The 21,101-nt window shown below is 39.8% G+C and overlaps 1 protein-coding gene and 1 long non-coding RNA gene across 6 annotated transcripts in view; one reads left to right on the plus strand and one right to left on the minus strand.

Moving 5' to 3' along the window:
- Positions 1–21,101, plus strand: part of LOC137619654 (inactive hydroxysteroid dehydrogenase-like protein 1) — a 210,752-nt gene that overhangs the window by 164,935 nt on the left and 24,716 nt on the right. For both annotated transcript variants that reach the window (XM_068349882.1, XM_068349881.1), the window contains 2 exons: positions 1,675–1,772; positions 2,579–2,676. In XM_068349882.1, coding sequence (XP_068205983.1) covers positions 1,675–1,772; positions 2,579–2,676 — 196 coding nt within the window. The remainder of the gene's footprint in view (positions 1–1,674; positions 1,773–2,578; positions 2,677–21,101) is intronic.
- The window catches only part of LOC137619655 (uncharacterized), a 52,801-nt gene continuing 32,741 nt past the window's right edge, over positions 1,042–21,101 (minus strand). Inside the window, exon 5 of one of the 4 annotated variants that reach the window (XR_011039947.1) lies at positions 1,042–1,302. This is a non-coding gene — a long non-coding RNA (uncharacterized lncRNA). The remainder of the gene's footprint in view (positions 1,303–21,101) is intronic. The other 3 variants (XR_011039946.1, XR_011039948.1, XR_011039949.1) reach the window with 3 other exon arrangements.

Below are 21,101 nucleotides of genomic sequence, written 5' to 3' on the forward strand. Positions count from 1 at the left end.
AACCTGTAAGAGACAAGACACTTACCCAAGGCAAAAGATGCTTCCGAGACAAAGGCAAAAAACCAGATCAACTTTTAGCTTTTGCCCAGTACAAACCTGCAAACAGATAACATTATTTTCAGTTATACTTATTTTAGTGTTTGTAATGTTTACCCTTACATAGTAGCTCCCAAAAAGATTAGTAGCAGCAGTGATAAGCCAAAAATGAAGTTTTCGTGAACCACTATAAAACTAAAAATGAAGATAACTGAAAAAGCAGAAAGAGGTGTGGATGTAACCTACATTTGCAAAGTGTGGGGTATACCAAAATTATGCCAGAATCAACAATCATTTTGAACAGTTAAGAAGTCATTAAAGAAGCAAATGTAGCAAAGTGTCAGTCTAAAAGAAATGACCATTGAAGAAATTGATAAATTGCTACTAATTTGGATAAAGGAAAGACAAGTGTTTGCCTTTTCATGTCACTGAAATGATAGTAAATACATTCAGACATTAAAACACCCTAGGAAAAAAATTGTCAATGCAGAATAATAAAAATTTTAGGCTAGCCAAGGCTGGTTTGTTGAATCTTAAAACAGAAGTGACATTCATAGTATTTTAATGCATAGGGAGGCTGCCCAGCAGTATGTTCGAGAAAAATACAATCCAAGTAAGCCAGTAGATATAAAGCAATTTTTATAGTGATTGAGCATTGTCATTTCAGAAACTTCTTGAAAATTAAGCAGAGAAAAGCCATTAAGCTAAACTTGTACACATTAGTCCAATTAACATTATTTGAATTGGTTTTCAAACTAGTCAGTGTATGAATACCCTTCTATAATTAAATTAGCTTGAGGACTGAGTAGACACAGTAGGTAACAATTTGTTAGCTATATGCTGGAGAGATTCAACAGTAAAATCATGTACTGCACAAAATCTTGAAATCACAGACTGAAATGAAGCAGACATTGTGAAAGAGCTAGTTTCTAAATGATAAAAGATTAAGAGATAGCAATACTGTACCTTTCAAAACATGCAATTCGAGACCACATTTACAATTGGAAAGTAATTGGTAACTGAAGAAAATACTTCATGGCATATACTTAATTGAAAAAGGGCTGAAATGATTTTTTAGTGAAAAGGAAATTTCATTATAGCATTTCTCAACAAAGTAAATACTGTACCCGGGGTACGAGTGTAAAGCTGCTGTTAACAGCACAACTGGGTCTCAAAAACTCCACGACATTGGTTTAGAGCTCTGTTGATCAAGAGTACAAGTTTGGCGAGAGACTACGGATTCCCTTCAGAAACAGCACAAATAACCTAGAAGGATTTTGGATATAAGATTATGCATAATAATAGTCTGGATTAGATGAAACTAAATGTGTCCTATGTATAAAATCACGACATGCACAATATTTTTCACCCCATCACTCCTCTGACATTGAAAATACAAAAAAAAAGAATGAAAGCTCTGCTTTGGCTGTTATGTTAACAATTAGATAATTCATTACATCATATCACTTTAGATATAAAATGTCAGCTTAGGAGTTTAAATTTTTGTTTTAATACTTGGTATTCTTTCTGTTTTAATTATTTGGATTATTTTCAAACATTTCATTTACAGTATATAAAGAAAAATAAGCAATGAGGTTGTGAAATTTTTCAAAATTTTACTTTTTTTTTTTTTTCTAGGTATTTTGATACCAACAGCTAGAACGTTTGTGACTCATTCGCTCAGTACATTGGGTTATATACCCCGAACAAGTGGATACTGGGTCCACGGCATTCAGGTAAGGTTTAATCAAGATATTTTAAGTAGTTTATACTAAGGTGTTTAACAATCGAGTGCAATATTTCTAATATGGAAAACTCATTCGCTCAGTACATTGGGTTATATACCCCGAACAAGTGGATACTGGGTCCACGGCATTCAGGTAAGGTTTAATCAAGATATTTTAAGTAGTTTATACTAAGGTGTTTAACAATCAAGTGCAATATTTCTAATATGGAAAACTGTTTTTAGCATAATATTTATAACATGTTTCATACAAGGGGATTTACACAAATTATATATCTTTGTAAAATATAGCAAAGTTTATACAGTACTAGTTTTGTTTTTTCAAATATTATCCCCAAAAAATAGATCTATAAGTACGATTCTGTATTTTCTGCTAAACATTTTAACACAAATCCTCAACCATAAATTTTTCAAACATCAGGCAATTTTAAGTAATTTGTACCTTTAATTACTCATTAATAAATATTTTTAAATTTATTGTGCTCTACCCTAATTTCTTAATTCAGAATCTGCTTAAGACTAATATGAAAAACATTAAAATCCTACATTTTTCAATTAAGAATGTGCTTAAGACTAATATGAAAAGTATAAAAATCCCACATTTTTCAATTAATAATGTGTAAGATTAATATGAAAAGTATAATCATAAATTTCTCAATTCAGAATGTGCTTAAGACTAATACGAAAAGTATAAAAATCCTACATTTCTCAATTCAGAATGTGCTTAAGACTTCATTAAGATATAAAACTTCTGCTGGATAGATACCAGCGCAACTAAAACCCTTTTCTCATTTTCAGGCTCACTTTGTGGAGAACTTCGTCTCAACATGGGTTTTCAAGTATTGTATGTACCAATTCAATCGCCTCATTATGAAGAACATGAAGAAAAATCAGGAGTAAGCATCTTGGTGCTTGTAAAGGAAAAGGTGCAATACAGTAGTTGGGAGTCTATGTTTAAGGAAATTCATGCAGTCATACACATACTAACACTGTCTTATGTTTACTATCCTGTCTCATATTTTCAACAAAGAACCAATTGCTACATTCACTGTTCAAGTTCAAATTGTCAAGCATACATCATACATTATTCCAATTCATTAGTTTTTGTGCTGAATGTTTTGTTTTAATATTAAATTAATCTATACTTCTAATTCTGTCTGCTTTCCAAATTGTGGAGTTTTTTCTATTTAAGAACACCAACATTACCAAATGTACACAAATTATATTGCATTACACTATGTAATCTAATATCATGATGTACAGACATTTTTATAACTTTGGCTGTAGATGTTCTACAGACACCACACAGTCATTTACTGTCAAATAAAATGTCGTTGAATTCAAGAATTGGTTTTGTTTTCCAGGGTTGTGAACAAATAAAGGACTATGACAAGATGACCAGAACACTGACCAGAACACTGACTTGAACATTTACAGTAGAGTTGACTTTGTAGTTTAGTAATATTTGTTTCTCTGAAATTTATCCTACAGACTGTTGGATGAAGTCAATTAATCAATATAAGAAAATTGTACAGGGCAATGATCATTAATCATTTACAGATACTTGAAATACTTAAAAGCCCAATGTCACTATCAAGTACAGTACCAATTATCTTTACTATTGATAATGATGTATTATGCATTTTGTTGTGGACAGCCTTCAAAGCTATTAACATTCAACATTGACAAAAGACTTTTACACATTGACAACCTTTTTTGTAATTACTCTCTGACTTTTGACCAACAAAATGTGGTCATTGTAATACATTTCATCTGTAAATAATCTAAAGACACTTCCATTACAGCATAAACACTACAATATTCTTCAGTTTTCTTTGCAATATTATTGAAAGTTTATAAATCCTCAAGCAGTTTTGGTACATAAATGCTGGAAGGTGTTAAAAGCAAGTACATATTTAAGTTTACCTTTTCCTTTCTTTCTTTCTTTGCTGACGGGTTCACTTTGTATTACTACACTGTAACTTTTTAAAGAGCTATTGTTTGATTGAATGGGTTTCACTTGGAGCATGAGATACAAATTTATGGTGGATTTGTAAATGTTTATTCATTAATTATGAGGCTAAGATGTGATCATTTATATTTTATGACCTAGCATATTAGTTAAATTACTTACAGTTCATGAGCTATTAATTCTTTAATGAAAAGCTTGAGAATAAGAAAATTGCCAATTGACTTTGGTAAAATTCTTTATTCTGGCTGGAAAGAGATGCCAGCTATTAGTGGTAGTGAAAGGCATTCCCTCCCTATCACTATCATTATTTTTCATTCATTATTCAGTCACTGTCTGAGTATTTTGCAAGGTGAAATTTATTTTTATATAGTTCTATATCAAGACTTTTTTATATACAGAGGCTCTTATTGGTTGAACATAATTTGAAGCTTCAAATACTATGAGTTTATTCCTTATTCCCTAAATCAGGATTTAGGGTTGTGATGGTCTGTTAAAAAACTTCCCTTCCTGGCTATTTGCCAGACTGGGGTTCGAGTCCCTTTCAAGCTGTACAGTTTCTTGTAGTGCCTGCAACCTCACCATCCTTGCAAGCTAAGGATGGGGGGTTTGGAGAAGCCTATAGGTCTACCTGCTGAGTCATCAGCAGCCATTGCCTAGCACCCCTTGATCCTAGCTTGGAAGGAGAGGGTGCTGATCATATGTATACATGGTTTAGTCTCTAGGGCACTGTCACTACCGTGCTGCTGCCATTTAGGAGCGACCTTTAAACTTTATACCTCAAGCTATGAAAGTCCAACGTTAAGAGTACGTGCCTATGCCTTAATATTCTTTTTTCAGGATGGGTCTTGCCAATGAGGTTATCCCTCCCTGTCCATAGTTTGATGGAGAAGGGGGCTTGGGCGCTGATCTGATATATACAGTATAGTGTTCTTTGACCGAAAATTTAGGAGGATAAAGGTTTAAAGAAAATTCTTAGCCCCTGAAGAACTTTAATGCCATAATTAGTTATACAAGATTATTCTCTTGGCCAATTTTTCCAACCTCCAGGAAGCTATACATTAGTTGAATGGCATTACTCTCAACATAAACACTTTCCCTAGCCAAAACCTGTAGTGACATGCTGTGAAATGTCTGAGATCAATAGTATAAATCCAGTTGCCTTGGGTTAGTAATTGGCGTACATTGTCATTTTAGGGTTCAGTTAAGAGAGATCAGGAGTCGCTCTTCTTCTGGTTAAGTGCTTGTGAACACTGGAAAGTTGGCCATTGAACTTAATAGTTAGATCCACTCCTCTACAACTCCCTTCTCCAGCAATTTGCAGACAAAGAGCAGAATTCAGGGGTTTTGAGTTGAAAGAAGAGGAGCCATGTAGTTTTCAACAAGCTGCCTAGACCTTTTGAGACCATTGTATACAGTCTACCTCCCAAAGAAAATGTCAAATTTTTTTTAAAGCAATGGAGACAGCCCCCAAAGGCATTCATTGTTTGGGTCCCTTGTTTTATCAACTCCAAAAGGGACAAAAACCATGACCTTTATTCTTCCTTCCTTTCTTGTATATGGAAACATCCAGAAAAATGTGGAACACCCCCAAAGAAGGTTGTAGTTTCCCTCCACCCTGAGGGACATTGAAGGCACACTGGGGAGGAAAGGATAAAGCCTTTTAGATAAAAGTCTCTTTGAAGGATGCCTCCTGTACTACTGCCAACATGGATGGAAAGCTTGCCACTGAGCAAGGAACTCTCTCCTCTGAAAAGAAAGTCTTGGAAAAGCGTTCGTTGTCCTTGGCTTTGACGACCAAGAATTGAGGAAACAGGTCCTTAAAGAATGACAGCAGCTTTAACTCTAACCATTTCTGGATCACAGGCATTCAAAACCTTGACGACTCTGCCAATTTAGTCTTTGCAAATTCGTGAAGTTCCTTAAAGAAAGGCTTACTCAGTAATATATCTAGGACTGTGCAGGCCTTCATGATCCAGCAGACAACTATCCACCAAACAGGATAGGATCAACAATAGAGAAAGATCTGCCAAATGGTAAATTCAGCTGTCCTAGTTACTTCTGAAATCATTGAAAACCATCTCTCTGTTGATGCGTACCCACCATAACATTTAAGCCTCTTGGGCAAAAATATTCTTATAGAACCCTTGCAATTCAATGAAGCATTCAAACCCTTCAGGATAAACCTCCATAAAACAGTTCATTCTCTGGGTCGGTTTGGGCCTCCACTCGGCTATAAACTATAGATTCCTCAGACTGGCCACCCATCAAGACCATTTTGGTCATGAAGGGTGTTCTCAACCTTGCACATTATCCCAACCACAGATCCATCATCAAGGAAATCAGTTGTTGTGCAAGGCAGAAACAGCTACAGTTTACAGATTAGTTTCCTGATGCCAGGGCAGACAGAAATAAATGTTTACATGCAAGATCTTGAGCAAAAACTTTAAAAAAAGGTTCACAGCATCAACTCTTTCAATACTGTAACACTATCAATATCAAAAGAGCTAAAAAACATGATAAAATGCCTATGGATAAATCAAACCTTAAATTTGAAGTTCTGTACAGGAATAAGCTGAAACTTATACTTTCATTGGCTGAATTTTAAAGTTTCTTATTATAGAAATGCAAACAAGAATGTTTGAATATTATTAGTTCTAGTTACTGATAAATTCCTCAACTTAACCAAACTGAATACTCCATTACTTTTTATTTATATAATTAGTTAACCTTTAAACCTATGATAGCAACCTAGAGGGCTTCAAAACGGATTTTGAGCGAAGCGAAAAATCTATTTTTGGACGAGATGGCCATGACGTCCTGATGGAAGGTTCCTTTAGTAGCTTCCCAAGGATATATATGACTACAGTGATATTTTCAGAGAATCAAACCATAGGTTTCACAGAATTCTAACTTCTGGCGCGAGTACCCTTAAGATTACTCTCAAGGGTATCGTATATAATCAGGGGACGTATTCTTGACACGCCACATGGCAATCTGCACCCCGAATAGCCTTTACGCTTCGAGGGGGATACATGGCAGAATTAGAAGGGTAGCCGCAATAGAGGTTAACCTGGTTCTCCTACTACTGTCGTATCACAACCGCACCCACTCCCTCTAGCGGTCATTCCTTGTAGCGTTGAACATGGTGCTACAGATACAGAAGTTCAAAGGGGGGAAACCGTAAGATCTTTTCATAGAAAAGAAGGGTGGGTCCATCAGGATGTCATGGCCATCTCACCCAAAAATAGATTTTTCGCTTCGCTCAAAATCCGTTTTTTGGGCTCAAGCCATGACGTCCTGATGGAAGCATACCAGAGAATTAATGTATCTTGTGGATTTTCATCAGTGCCTTAACCTTGGGATAATATTTCTACGGCCAAAAGGGCCAATTGAGACAAATGACGTTACTGTTATCAGTCATTATCACTAAGCATAACAATGTTAGTGCTTCCTGCCCCCCTGCAGGGAAGAGTCATTTTTAGACATTAGAAAAGGGGCCTCAAGGTAGCATATATTGTATGAACAAACATAAGTATACACTGAGAATACAAACGGACTCAAGGATTGTATATATTGCGGAACCAATATCAGTGTCCTCATCCGTTGTTTGTAAGCATACAATGATATGAGTAATACTTACACGAGTAAGTCAAGGAACTCTGGCATCTTAAACATGCAATTGTTGGGCGAATTAGGACGCAATTGCATTTTAATAGACATTTATTCCTAATAAATGACTACATGCTTGAAGAATGTAGCATGATAAGGAAATTATACAAGAGACATACACAGAAATTAATGTTCCCTTTTTTGAAAGGGGAAAATGATGAGTGCCACTCTCAGACTGAAGAAAAGCTCTTTTAACAAGACTTTTCTTTATAATTTCTGTACATGAAATAGTCTAACCACACTGTGTACTATGTACACACGGCACTAGTGGTATCCGTATAATTTCACACCTGAGATTCTGAACAGATTTGGTGTTACCTTGGCAACACTTATTCAAAGGGAGGTCACACAAAAAATGCTGACCCCTTCTCCTTTTAATTGATAGTCCCAATCAATTTACTGTTCATCGCAGAGCTAGACAACAGGGTCCAAAATAGCACCTGCCGCCACCACATAATGCTTCAATCCATAGACTTGCTTAGCATAGTGTCTGTAAGACACACTGGACAACCTCCGATCAGTAAATGAGTGAAGAGGCTGAAGTCCACACACTGAAAGGTTCAGTGATGAAGCTACTTTTCTCGGATCTTTATCTGCAGGAGTACTGTTAGGATCCGTTCCGCGAATAAGGTAGGTGAGCTTCGCCCTCAGTTGTAGGGATAGTTTGATCCAAAGTTTTCTCCTGTAAAGAGCTGTTTCTCCTGAAGTCTGAAGTTCTATGAAGATAGACCTTAGACACTCTAGCAGACCTAGAGAGACATCTTCCTTCAGAGGGCAGATTCTCCAGGAACCCCACCTCTTAGTGGGTAGGTCGTCCTTAGTGAGAAAGGTTGGATCAGAAAAGAGATGCAGTTCTCCCACTTAATGTGGCCCTCATCCCTAGATAGGGCCACTATTTCACTAACTCTAGCCCCAGAGGCTATAGCGAACCGAAAAAATAACCTTATAGGTTAGATCCTTGAGGGAACAATCCTCATTGTTCACTGGTGAGGCATAATGTAGGACTTTGTCCAAAGACCATGAGATGGGCTTTAGTGGCACTGCAGGCCTAAGCCTGCACATGTTTTCGGAATCTTATTAAAGATTTCATTCGTCAGATCCATTGAAAGGGCATATAGAAGAGGTCTAGTCGGGACTGACTTGCACATAGATATTGGTCCATGGATCCAAAGATCCAATAAAGTGACCTCTCTCGCAAAGTCGGCCATACCCTTGGTGCTTACTCAAGGGTTTATATGGGGACAAGGCCGAAGAACTAGACTTCTCATAGTATCCAAGGATACACTGCCTTCTTTCTCAAAGGCCATCGTGCTGTTGGCCGCCAGACCTTGAATATTGGGGTGGACAGAGAAGGACAGGCAGAAGATCAGGAGATTGCTTTCAGTCCCTTTTGCTTTACAAAGCAACTTACTTTTCCCAAGAAGACTCGTATTGTCTTCTAGTTGACCAGACTTTTATTCTTCTAGGAATTCTATTTTGCCTTTTGAGATCCCAGTCTTTTTCCTAACCATTAAGGGCAAGGAATTCATAAGATGAAGGGATCAGGTGTACTGTGATAAATAGAAGGCAGAAAACTTCCTAACCTCCTGGATAATCGTAGGTGCATAACTAGGACTAGCCTTGGCCTCAGTTCCTTCATTACAGGGAACGGGGTGTTCTTGGGCTACCTGGGAGCCAATAGAGCCCCTCTTCCCTGGAAGGGTCTCAGCATGTAGAGGGCCTTCCGGAGGAAATTTGATGGGCTGAACAGGAATTTTTAAGTCCATCACTTATATTCTAGAGACATGATGTCTGTTACCTCCACTAGAGGATCCTCGTATGGGGCTATATATCGATAGTATCTTGATGACGCTCGTGATGAAGAGAACGATCTGCAGCTCGGGGACTTGTTCCCATCTGGGAGGGAATGGGTCTGCGTCCGTGTACCATTCCAACTATTGGGTTGAACCCGAGAAGAGCATCCGTTGTCACCTTGCGGATCATTTATAAAAGAGCTGCTGATAGGTGCCATTCCCTTAAGGAAGGGATGGCTAACATTCCCTAATGAAATGAGACGTCCCTTATCCTCGACAGTTTCGACGCCTCATTATCACTTCGATGCCCCAGATCAGCCTGAGGTGGTCTGATCTGTAGAGAGAGCTTCTCCACCCATTACAGGGCTAAAATGGCCTATAGGCCCGTGGCCTTTGGTCATTGTAGAGTAAGCGAAGAGGGAATGACCATCATTGGTCCTATTAGATCTCTTTGAGCGTTTGATGCGTATCTTCTCCAGCCTCTTAACGCATCTTACAGCTGTGCACGTAGCACTGGGTCTGTCATTATCTTGAACTGGAGAGAGTTCAAAACTCCTCCCTGTTAGCATCATGGAATCCTGACTGATTACAATAGTCTCTTGACAGACCTTGTGATCTCCTTTTACATCCCCAAGGGAAAGGAGCGTTAGGGTGACCCAGGTTTCAATGATTTGTTAAAAACATTGAAGCCCCTGAGCTGGAGAGAATCGAGACTTCTTGAAGTTATTTTGCATCCCCGATGTTCCGGGGCCAGATCATCTCCATGGATGCGCACCCTCTTAATGAGAGAATGCCTTGATGAAGTCATCGGGCTTCAGCACGGCATATCATTCCCGTGCTGAAGGCTTGTGACGGGCAAGAGGGCTCTCGAACTGGGGAATTTCTCTCATTCTTTTTCCATTACTTCTTATTGCTTATTCCTCCTTCATAATTATCAGCTGTCTCCAACCTTGCTGTCAAAACTCTCTTACCCATTTCACTGTCCAGGCTTTTTAGAGGGGACATTGTATCCAGGATCGGTTTTTATTTTAAAATCAATTGTGGGAGCTGTGGTGGTCTTGCCAACTGCCCGAAAATGTTTGGACACCTAGGAGTGTCAGTATTCCCATACTGGCACGCGGAACTATCTCGTAGGAAAATTTGGCCTTCAGATTCCAGGGGTTGGCGGTTTCATAGAGATAGGACTCTCGGCATTCTGTCCGGTTTGCCTGCCACTATGATTAGAGTGGGGAGGATTGTATTCTTGAAATGCTCTCAGTCCCATCAAGTGGGTTTGGCATACACTTGAGCCACTCTAATCATAGTGGTACCATCCCTTTGTGGTAGGGTAGGAAGTGGACATTTGGTAAGCAGCTTTCGCAGGTGTCATTGGTGGAGAAATTAATTCCAGGGACGGCTAACGATGTCGTCTTTGGAATTTCAGACAGTTGTAATATTTTCTCTCCCTTAAACTTTATTTTTTTTCCATTGGTTTTTTTCATTGTTATTATGACCCCTTCCCTCCCCCCCAAAAAATAATTAATGTGTAAACTTAATATTCCGCGTACCCCTGGATCAAATGGCGAACCCCAGACACCGTTGACGACTTCTGCTTGTTTAAATAAGGAAAGCTCTGTTGACAACCTCGGCAATAAAAAGGATTCCTCCAACAATACTTCTCTGACCAGTGTTATTAAAGACAATTTATCGGCACTGGTGGAAAATGATTCTTGTAATAACAGTAATACTTTACTCTCTGGTTCTGGCTCATTACCAGATCCAACAAAAAATCTGAAAATTCTCCACTTAAAAAACATACCAATTGGTTGTAGCTATGACATAATTCATGAAGCCTTCTGTAGATTTGGGGCAATCAAAGAAATCTTAATGGAGCTTAATGGTATTAAAGGCTTTTGGGAAGCTTGGGTATCATTTTCAAGTTTTGAGATTGCTTTAGAAGCAAATAAAAATTTAGAGAGCATAAAAATTGACAATTGTTTGATTTCTGGGGCTCTATGTGATAAAGCACCAAGACACCTAAAGGTATATAAACCAGAAGAATGGATGGAAAAAGAAATAGAGCATAGACATCCAGAAGTAAGAACCCCCAAGCCCCCAACATGGATAATTTCTTCTGGGAAGATAGATAATTATAACTTATTATAATATTAGTAAATTTATACAAAAAAAAAGTTGGTTTAATTAAAAGTAAGGATATTAGCAGATACGGTAAGCAATCTGTTTTGATTAATGCAAAATCAGATACTCAAGCTCACATGCTTTGTGGCATGAAGATTGCAGAAATTGATCCTATTAAGGATATTAAACCACATATGAGCTTCAGCTATGGTAAAGGAGTAGTTTTTGATAAAGATCTATATGAATTTTCAGAACCAGAAATTCTGGACATGTGCCCTGCTAATGTTTGGAAAGTAAGTAAGATCCCTCAAACAAGCATGGTAGTTTTAACATTTGAAACCCCTGTTATACCAGATCATATAATTATTGAGAAAGAAAGGGTACGTGTTCGAGAATATAGACCTAGGCCTTTACAATGCTATAATTGTTTCAAGTACGTTCACCCTTCCCGGTACTGCAATAATACGAAGATCTGTATTAACTGTTCTTCGTTAGAACATGGCCAATGCAACAGAGATACAACCTGTGCAAACTGTAAAGATCATCATAAATCAAATGATGAAAGATTTAGAGAATACAAGAAAGAAAAAGCTGCAATCTTGAAAGCAAATGCTGAACATATCAGTGTAGGTTATGCAAAGCATTTACTCAATCGGCAACTTAATTTTGCTCGCACGGTTAAGATGCCACCAAAAGATTATAATCAACTACCCCTTACTACCACAGGGGGACCAGTGGTAGCACCTGGCCCGTCAGGTGCATCTCCCTTAGTGGTAGTAGCCCAGCCATCTGGGTCAAGTGCTCAGCCTATAAAAGCCAGAGCACAAACCTCCAAAGAGGTCAATATGGTTTCCAACACACCAAAAGTAATGTCACCGATAGGAACATCTCCCCTAGAGGTAGTAGCCCAGCCTTCTGGGTTAAGTGCTCGAACTGTTGAAGTTCTAGCACAATCCTCCAAGGAAGCCAATGTGGCTTCCACCACCTCAAATGTATTGTCAGAGGCAGAATCTCTACCTGATTTGATGGAGATTGGAAAACAAGATCTTCCAAAGAGGAAAAGGTCCCCATCATCCTCACCTTCATCTAAATCAGGTAAGTGCCCTACTGCTCATGATCCTAAGGTTGACTTGTATAAAGATACTAGAAAGAAAGAAAAGAAGAGTGGTGGCCTAGTAAAGCCTTCCATCTCCAAGCCTTACATGGCTTCATATGAAAAGTCCCAAAAGACAAATGAGACAAAGAAAAATAATAACAAAAGATAATGTCTATCCTCCAGTGGAATTGCAGAGGTCTAAGTACTAGCATTGAGCAAATAAAAACTTTAACCAGGGACTCAGACACGAAGGTAATGAAACCAAGATCAGTGACAAACCATTTAATCCTGGACTCAATTATCATTTTTGTAGATCCCCTCCTTTGCAAGCTGCAAGAGCTCCAGGTGGTACAGGTTTTATTATTCACAAATCTGTAAAATTTTAAACAATCCTACTCAATACACCACTACAGGCATGTGCAGTAGAACTTATTATCGGAAAAAAAATTACTTTATGCTCGCTATATATTGAACCATCTTTAGAACTTTTCCTCTTAGATCATGCTGATAATCCAAGAAGGCTTAGACTTTCTGACCTCCAAGACCTGATCAATCAGCTTCCTGCCCCTTTTATTTTAATGGGTGATTTTAATGCAAAGCATACTTTATGGGGTGGAAATGTGTGCGATAGATGGGGTAATCTTGTTGAAGAATTAATCGACAACAATGATGTAATACTAATGAATGATGGTTCTCCAACTAGGTATGATGTATTCCACAACTCTACATCAGCCATTGATTTGTCAATCTGTTCCTCATCCATTCGATTGGACTACCTTTGGTCAGTAAATTAACACCTACATGGCAGTGACCATTGGCCAATAATGTTAAATTATGTCCATAATCTTCCTTCTCAGTGTCCACCAAAATGGAAGATAGACGAGGCAGACTGGACAGCTTATGAAAACTGTTCACACACCATTAAAGAGTATGATGAATTTACATCTCCAGTGCATGCCTATCAACATCTTGAAAATATTATTGATGATAATGCTAGCAAGTTTATACCTAAAACGTGCGGTTTACCTCATCGCTCTGTAGTTCCTTGGTGGAGTAAAGAATGTGCCAACGCAAGAAAAGTGACCCGAACTTGCTTCAGAAGATACTTGAGAACAAACTATGTAGCAGATAGAATAGCGTAGAGCCTGTGCCAAACAAAAAAGAACTTTTAAAAAAGCAAAGAGAGCATCTACGAAGAAATATATATCTAATATTAATACCAAAACTCCTAAGGAAATATGGGACAAGATTAGAAAACTTCAAGGCAAATTCGTCCCTAAGCCTCTACCAATATTAAAGGAAAATAATAAATGTATATCTGACCCCAAAGATGTAGCAGAGGTTCTTGCTAAGCACTTTGCCCATGTATCAAGTGCTGACAACTATTCCCCAGCATTTCAACAAATTAGAGCTTCAACATCTGTTGTTCCTCCTGCTTCTTCAAATACTGAAGCTTTTAACCTGCCTTTTAGTATGGAAGAGATGCAAAATGCTATCTCTAGCTCTTCTTTAACTGCCCCAGGTGAGGATGGCATCCAGTATGAAATGATATCACATTTTCCAGTGGATACCAAGGAATTTTTATTAGAAACCTTTAATGGTCTATGGGCTTCCCATACATCTCCTGATTCCTGGCATACTTCAATTGTAATTCCAGGCCACAAATCTGGTAAAGACCCAGAACTGCCATCTAGTTATAGGCCCATATCCTTGACCAGTTGCATATGTAAACTATTTGAGAGAATGATCAACAACAGACTTGTGTGGTATCTAGAATCAAAAAATCTTTTATCTAACAGACAGTTTGGTTTTAGGAAGAACCGAAGTACTCTAGACCCTTTGCTGATGTTATCAAGGGAAATTTCAAATGCCTTTTCTAACCAAAACCAGGTGGTGGGTGTCTTTTTTGACCTCGAAAAGGCATATGACACCACCTGGAGGGGTGGTATTTTAAAGCAATTGGCCTCGTGGGGTATAGGAGAACATATGTTCTCTTTTATTGAAAAATTTTTATCAAACAGCTCAATTAAAGTGAGAGTAGGGTCAGAACTATCTTCATCCTACATGCAAGAAGAAGGTGTCCCCCAAGGCAGCGTATTGAGTGTGACCTTGTTTGCTGTTGCTATTAATAGTCTCATTAGTCACATACCTCCTGGCATACAAGGATCACTATTTGTCGATGACTTTGCAATTTATTGTAGTGGATCATCTGCACTACAAGCATGCCAAAATCTTCAAATTGCAATAAATGCTGCTTCCGCATGGGGAAATTCTCGTGGATTCATGTTTTCTCCTCAGAAGACCAAAGCCATTCGCTTTACTCGTACTCGTAAAAGGGAAGAGATCCCCACCCTTTTCTTAAATGATTGTATTTTGCCATATGAGGATAGTGTCAAGGTTCTTGGAGTCATTTTCGACAAGAAAATGACATTTGGTCCCCATATAAATGACCTATCTATCAGGGTTGATAAGTCACTGAACATTCTGAAAGTGGTATCGCATTTTGATTGGGTGCTGATAGAACAACTTTGCTTAGAATTTATACATCTTTGTGTCTGAGCAAGTTAGACTATGCATGCCAAATATATGGGTCAGCTACAAAGACTTTACTTGGAAAACTTGATATTGTTCACAATGCTGGGCTTCACATCTGCACAGGTGCTTACAGAACATCTCCCATTGACAGTCTCTATGTTGATTCTGGCATACCTCCCCTTTCCATTCGCAGAGAGGAGTTGAGTTTGAGGTTTTTAGCTAGGTCCCTTGCTGTGAGAAATAATCCTAACTATAAATATGTTAGGGCGCCTTTAGATCGGGCTCCTAACAGATCTAGAGTGCCCAAGCCTTTGGAAGTACAGCTGAAAAATGATGCTAGAGAAGTAAGCTTGTTAACAGCACAGACAGCAGAGGTAGGATATCCCAAGTCTCCTCCTTAGTGTAATCCACCTGTTAAAGTATGTTTTATGGCAGGAGGGAAAAATACCTTACCTAGTAGGGTAATGAAAAGTGAGTTTTTAAATCATGCTGCTCAACATCATGGGAAACATGTTTTTACAGATGGCTCCAAATTGGCTGCAGGAGTTGGAAGTGCAGCTTTGGTGGGGGATATAGTTATTAGAAGGAAACTCCCATCCTCTTGTTCAATATTTACTGCTGAGCTGTACGCAATAATTCTCGCAGACCAACATATTTTTAAAAATGGCAACCACAATAGTTTTTATACAATTTTTATGGATTCCAATAGTGTTTTACTCTCATTAAAACAAATTATGCCAGGCCATCATCTAGTATAAGAGGTGCAGGACTGGTTAGTACTTCTGCAGTCTAGGAAGAGTATCAGTGTTCACTTCTGTTGGGTCCCTGCCCATGTTGGGGTGGATGGAAATAAACAGTAGATAAGGCAGTAAAGGAAGCTTCAGGGCTAAGTAATCCATCCCCCTTGAGTATTCCTTACAAAGATCTTAAAAGTGAGATTCATCTTTACTGTAAAAATAAGTGGCAGGCTCGATGGTCTGAACTGACCACCAATACAAAATTGAAACAAATCCACCCATTGGTGGATAAATGGTCATCTTTTATCAATACAAGTAGGAGGGATACCATTATTTTAACTAGGCTGCGTATTGGCCATACACATGCAACGCACAATTATTTAATGAAGAGTGGGGAAGGGAGACAGGCCCCTCTTTGTAATACCTGTCAAGTGAAAATGGATGTTAAACATATTTTAGTCGATTGTCCTGTTTTTAATCTTCAGAGGAGGACACATTTACTCCAGGACAAACCTTTAAGAGATATACTGGGGGGAAAACTGTAATACCCTGAACTTGAGAAAATTTATACAAAGTACAGTATTGGGTTATATTACGAGCTATAATTGATTTTATTAATTTATTTATTTTACTCTTTTAATCCCTATTTATTTCACATCTAGATTTTATTGTATGAAAGTGTTGCGATTTGTATTAAAGGTTAAAATGATACTACAGTAAATGGTGTGAGTATACAGATATGATTGAATGATTTTCGTTATATAGCTCTGAATGGCCTTTGATGCCCCAGTGCTTGGCTTAATGCCTAAATCCTATATACAATTCAATTCCATGGATGCGCATAGACAGTTGTTTCGGGTGCTGCCCACCCCAGCCTGTCGTCTAGGGCCATTGTTTCCTGAACTTTCTAGGCTTGGTTTCGCTTGACTGTGTCTGCTAATTCCGTAAAGATCCTAGGACTGAATCTAGTCCGACGAGAATCTTGTCTAGGATATATGTTGTGTTCTGTAACTTGGATCCTAGGTAGAAGGGGAGGGGGCGACTGACTGGAAGTTGCCGATAGACATCTTTCAGGTCTGTCAACACCCCTTACTGAATAAGGTCCTTATGTTCAGAAGGATTAACATTCTGAACTTGCTGTTTTATTGGAACTTGTTGAGTGGCGCCAAGTCCAGAATGACTCGAGTTTTTCACGTGAACACTAAACAGCCTTCCTTGGAAATCGATGGACTCTACTTTCCTTACCGCTAGTATGCTCTAAGGTACACCCTTCCAGGGGATTTGGAATGTAGGAAGAGTTGAGGAAAGGATGGTGGAGGTATGTCCATTTCCATTCTAGTCTCATCTTGGTTAGGCCTTGAACCCAAAGATCGAAGGTCCAGCAATCCAGGAGGAACTTCCCTCCTACCAGAAGAGTCTGTTTGCTTCGCATGATCAGGTGGTGTACATATCCGACCGTCTGTGGAACAACGGTCATTGTAACTGTGGGATGCTGTTTAACATCCCAAGGAGAACTAAGAAACCTTTCTGTCCTCCTTTAAGGTCATACCTGACCATTTGCCTATATCAGCTTCTCAGTGTTTCACTGTAATAGAAGATTCCTTTCTATTGTATAAAGCTTAGGATAAGTACGCTGGAAAAGAATAGGAGACACACATACGTGTGAATCCTTCCAACCAACTGCTGCGGCCTTCCTAATTATTGATTCTAGGGCATCCCCTTTTAAGAAGGGCCCGATGGAAGATTATAGCCCATAAGGATAGAGTAGCGTAAACAGCGCCTACATCCAGGGAAGTAATAATGAGAATCAAAAAGGCTGATGATGAGTCGGCATAAGAAAAAGGGGGGGTGAGTGGATCCCCCAAATCAGGTAGGTCTCAGCAAGAGATTGTGCTTAGAAGCACAGGGTACTGGAAAATAATTCTATTGTATGGTTATGTACCAAAGATTTCTGTCTGTGATATGGTCCTATACTACTGATGTACAGGGTATGTATACACCTATACAACTGGCATATTACCATCAAGGCTAGTACTTGGGGGTAAGTTAACTGGCACAGTACTTCAGTACCGATATGGCTAGCAGTTCTTCGGCATGTCAGTGACTTGTCGGCTGTCAGCGGGTCACTGACAGAAGTCACACCATCCTAGTCAGTATTCGATGTGAGTGGGTAGTGGTGAAAACTATACGCATAGTCAGTAGCCCTCTGAACCATTGGCGACCCTTCGGGCTGTCGGCAGTCTGCTGGTTATCGGCGGGCTGCCGATTGAAGGCATACCAACTCGGCTATTGGCTGGGTGGTGACCAAGGGCACACACTGCCGTCTATCGGCGGCAGAGTCAGATGTGATAGTGAATCAATGACTGCCATCGTTGTCATCACTACAAGGTGTGGCCTGATTGTAATGTATCTGCCTGGTGTTTGCCAGTCGGGGGTTCGAGTTTTGCTCAGATTCATTAGTGGCGTTAGTGTCTGCAACCTTACCATCCTTGTGAGGTAAGGTTGGGGGGTTTGGGGGAGCTTTAAGACCTTAAAAAACCTTTAAAAGGAACACTAAATTGCCAGTTATCGCAATGAATAAGTGAAATCTTCGGTCCAATTCCTGTAGAGTTTCCGTATTTTTGCGAGTTCGCAACTGAACCGCATTTTTGTGATAACTTCTGAAACCAAACCAACCGTAGTTCGACAGCTTGAGACTGCCATCGTGTATGCACTGGCAGCGAGAGGGGGGGAGGGGGGGTACCCCCATCCTCATCTCCTCTTCTCGAACTGGAGTGGAGAAAGGAGGGATAGGGGACAGGATGTCCTTTAGGAAGCTGTAAAATAGGTAGGTATGGTTTCGGAGAGATTTTGGAAATTTCACACCCAAATGTGTAAATGTTAAGAGCTGTATACCAGATTCTATTAACTTGGGTTTTTCGAGACCTTCGACAGTAAGGTCTGGCCTACTTACAGGTCAGAGGGTCTCAGATGGGGTTGGGGATTTGTAAATAATATTGCTGGGGGCATGAACCTGCATGTATTATGTCCGTGAAAATACTCACTCTTATAACTGCAAAAGATTGCGATGCATCATCTGGTGTCCCTCCTGTAAGGAAAGGAGAACAGAAATGAGTATTCAATTGATTATCACACTGATAAACAATTTGCAAAAATCATCTTTTGACAAAAATAGCTTAGGACAGAAAGCTATAAAGAGATAGTGGGGGAGACATACCCGTGTATCCCCTGCGAGCCAATGCTGTTACCTCCCCTCAGTATTAAGATAAGGAAATTCCTCCAACTGGGGAATTCCCGGTAAAAAGGGGGTTGAACACCTAGGTGTAAGGAAGTGTACAAAGCACTGTCCCCCCTTATACTTAATACTGTGAGGTAAGAAGGACTGATTTCACCAGCAGAGTATCGAAGGAATGCCATTCTTTCGATATAGGAGCGGTACCAGCAGAAGCTCGCACAGGGGTACCCAAGATATGTTGATTAGAAAAGATAAAAGACATATATTTGTGTATCCCAACCAATCTATTTGCTGTGACCTCCCTTACAATATTAAATCAGGGAGTTTCCTGATCAGGGAAACTCTGGGATAAGGGCTCTCCCCTTTAGGGGTTAGAGGTGTCACACCACCAGCCCTTTACAAAATGTAATATTGTAGGGTAAATGGAAACTGATTTCAAATCAGAATATTGATGAAATATTATTTTATCAATATAGGATTGGGTTCAGCAAATACCTGGGCAGGGATACCCAAGATATATTGGAAATAACTACTAGTATAATATATACGTTAGTTTTCCATCTGCCGTATATACTATACTGCAAATATACTGACTACCTGTATAGACATATACTGTAGTTCAGCCGGCATGTTGCCGGATTAGCTAGCTCTTGCCGGAGCAACTAGCGTGCTAGTTAAGAGAGAGAGAGAGAAAGCATGGAGTGAAGGCTATCTATTACTGTGTATGTATACAGTAATAAAGGATGTAAAAGTCTAATTTTACTGCCTTTCTCCGAAAAGAAAGTTCAAATGGAAGGGGAGAATGTAACATTCAGGCTTCCATCTAGCCACAGTACTATTGCCGGCTTAACACTGTAGGCCAGCCTCCGGCAGCGAGTCAGTACCTATCTGTGCCGGTCTACTGCCGGCCAGAGCAACACGCTGACAACAGAAGTTGTGGCCAGCAGTTCAAGGGAGAACTGGAGAACCTTGGAGACAAAAGGGACCTCCCACCCACAGCCGTCATGGCCGCCGGAAGCCGTCAGTCGCCGACAGCCGTCGGCTGAGGAGAGGGGGTCTGGCCGGCTCCGGCAATGGTAAGGTTGAAGGACGCCGGCTCAGGAAAGACAATGGCTCGGCCATCGTAAAATAACAGGGGGGGGGGGGGGGGCAAAAGGTCCTATATGAGGTATGGGAGGGGCCGGCAATGTTGCCGGACCTACACATACATACATACATATACCAAGGCACTTCCCCCAATTTTGGGGGGTAGCCGACATCAACAAATGAAACAAAACAAAAAGGGGACCTCTACTCTCTACGTTCCTCCAGCCTAACAAGGGACTCAACCGAGTTCAGATGGTACTGCTACACACCTTGAAGAAACTCTGTTTCAGTACTGGCACAACCCCAAGCGGCAGGAGAATCTTCTATTCTCCAGCTTAGGAGGTGCTAATACAGTTAAGGGGACGGCAGTCCATACCGTTCCTCTCAACAAGGGAGAAACAGAGTTCCAATGCCGGCGCCATCCTAGGCCACAAGAGTATACTACTCGACAGCCTAGGGTCTGCGAGCATAGGACTAGTCTACTAGACCACAGGAAGAAGGTGGCGGCATCATGCAACCACTTCAGGTGTAATCTAGGGAGGGTTAGCCTCCTACGCCGGCAGCTCAGCCGGCAGGGGAATGCAATCACCCCGCCGACCGACTACCGACCAAAGACTAAATACTCTGAGGTTCTGATCGAATCCCAAAACTTGCCGTCTGCTGTTAAGGGATGAGACAGAAAACTCTAGGCTAGTCATGCCTGAATTCGAAATTCAAGGCCAACGCAGAGAGTTGTAGCCTAAGGCTACTCTCAGAGGGAAGATAGAGTACCCATAAATCTCTACTCGAGACTAGTAATGGCTAATATAATTCCAGGAGATATCAATCTCCAATGAATGATAACCGATACACAAGGGTAACCGAGGAAATGTCAAAAGTATATGTTGTCTAGGTTAGGTTACCTAGACAAGGCGAGATCTCCGTTACCTAAAATCACCAAAACTCTGACATATACGATCGACACAGAAAAATGGAAAATTATGCATATAAATATCTTTACAATATAAAATGCCTAAATAGCTTTCATAATAATTAATGCTATTTAAACAGGAAATGTCGTTCTGCTAAATAAATAACACA

The sequence above is a fragment of the Palaemon carinicauda genome, chromosome 26 (assembly GCF_036898095.1).
Source record: "Palaemon carinicauda isolate YSFRI2023 chromosome 26, ASM3689809v2, whole genome shotgun sequence".
In the NCBI taxonomy this organism is placed as follows: domain Eukaryota; kingdom Metazoa; phylum Arthropoda; class Malacostraca; order Decapoda; family Palaemonidae; genus Palaemon; species Palaemon carinicauda.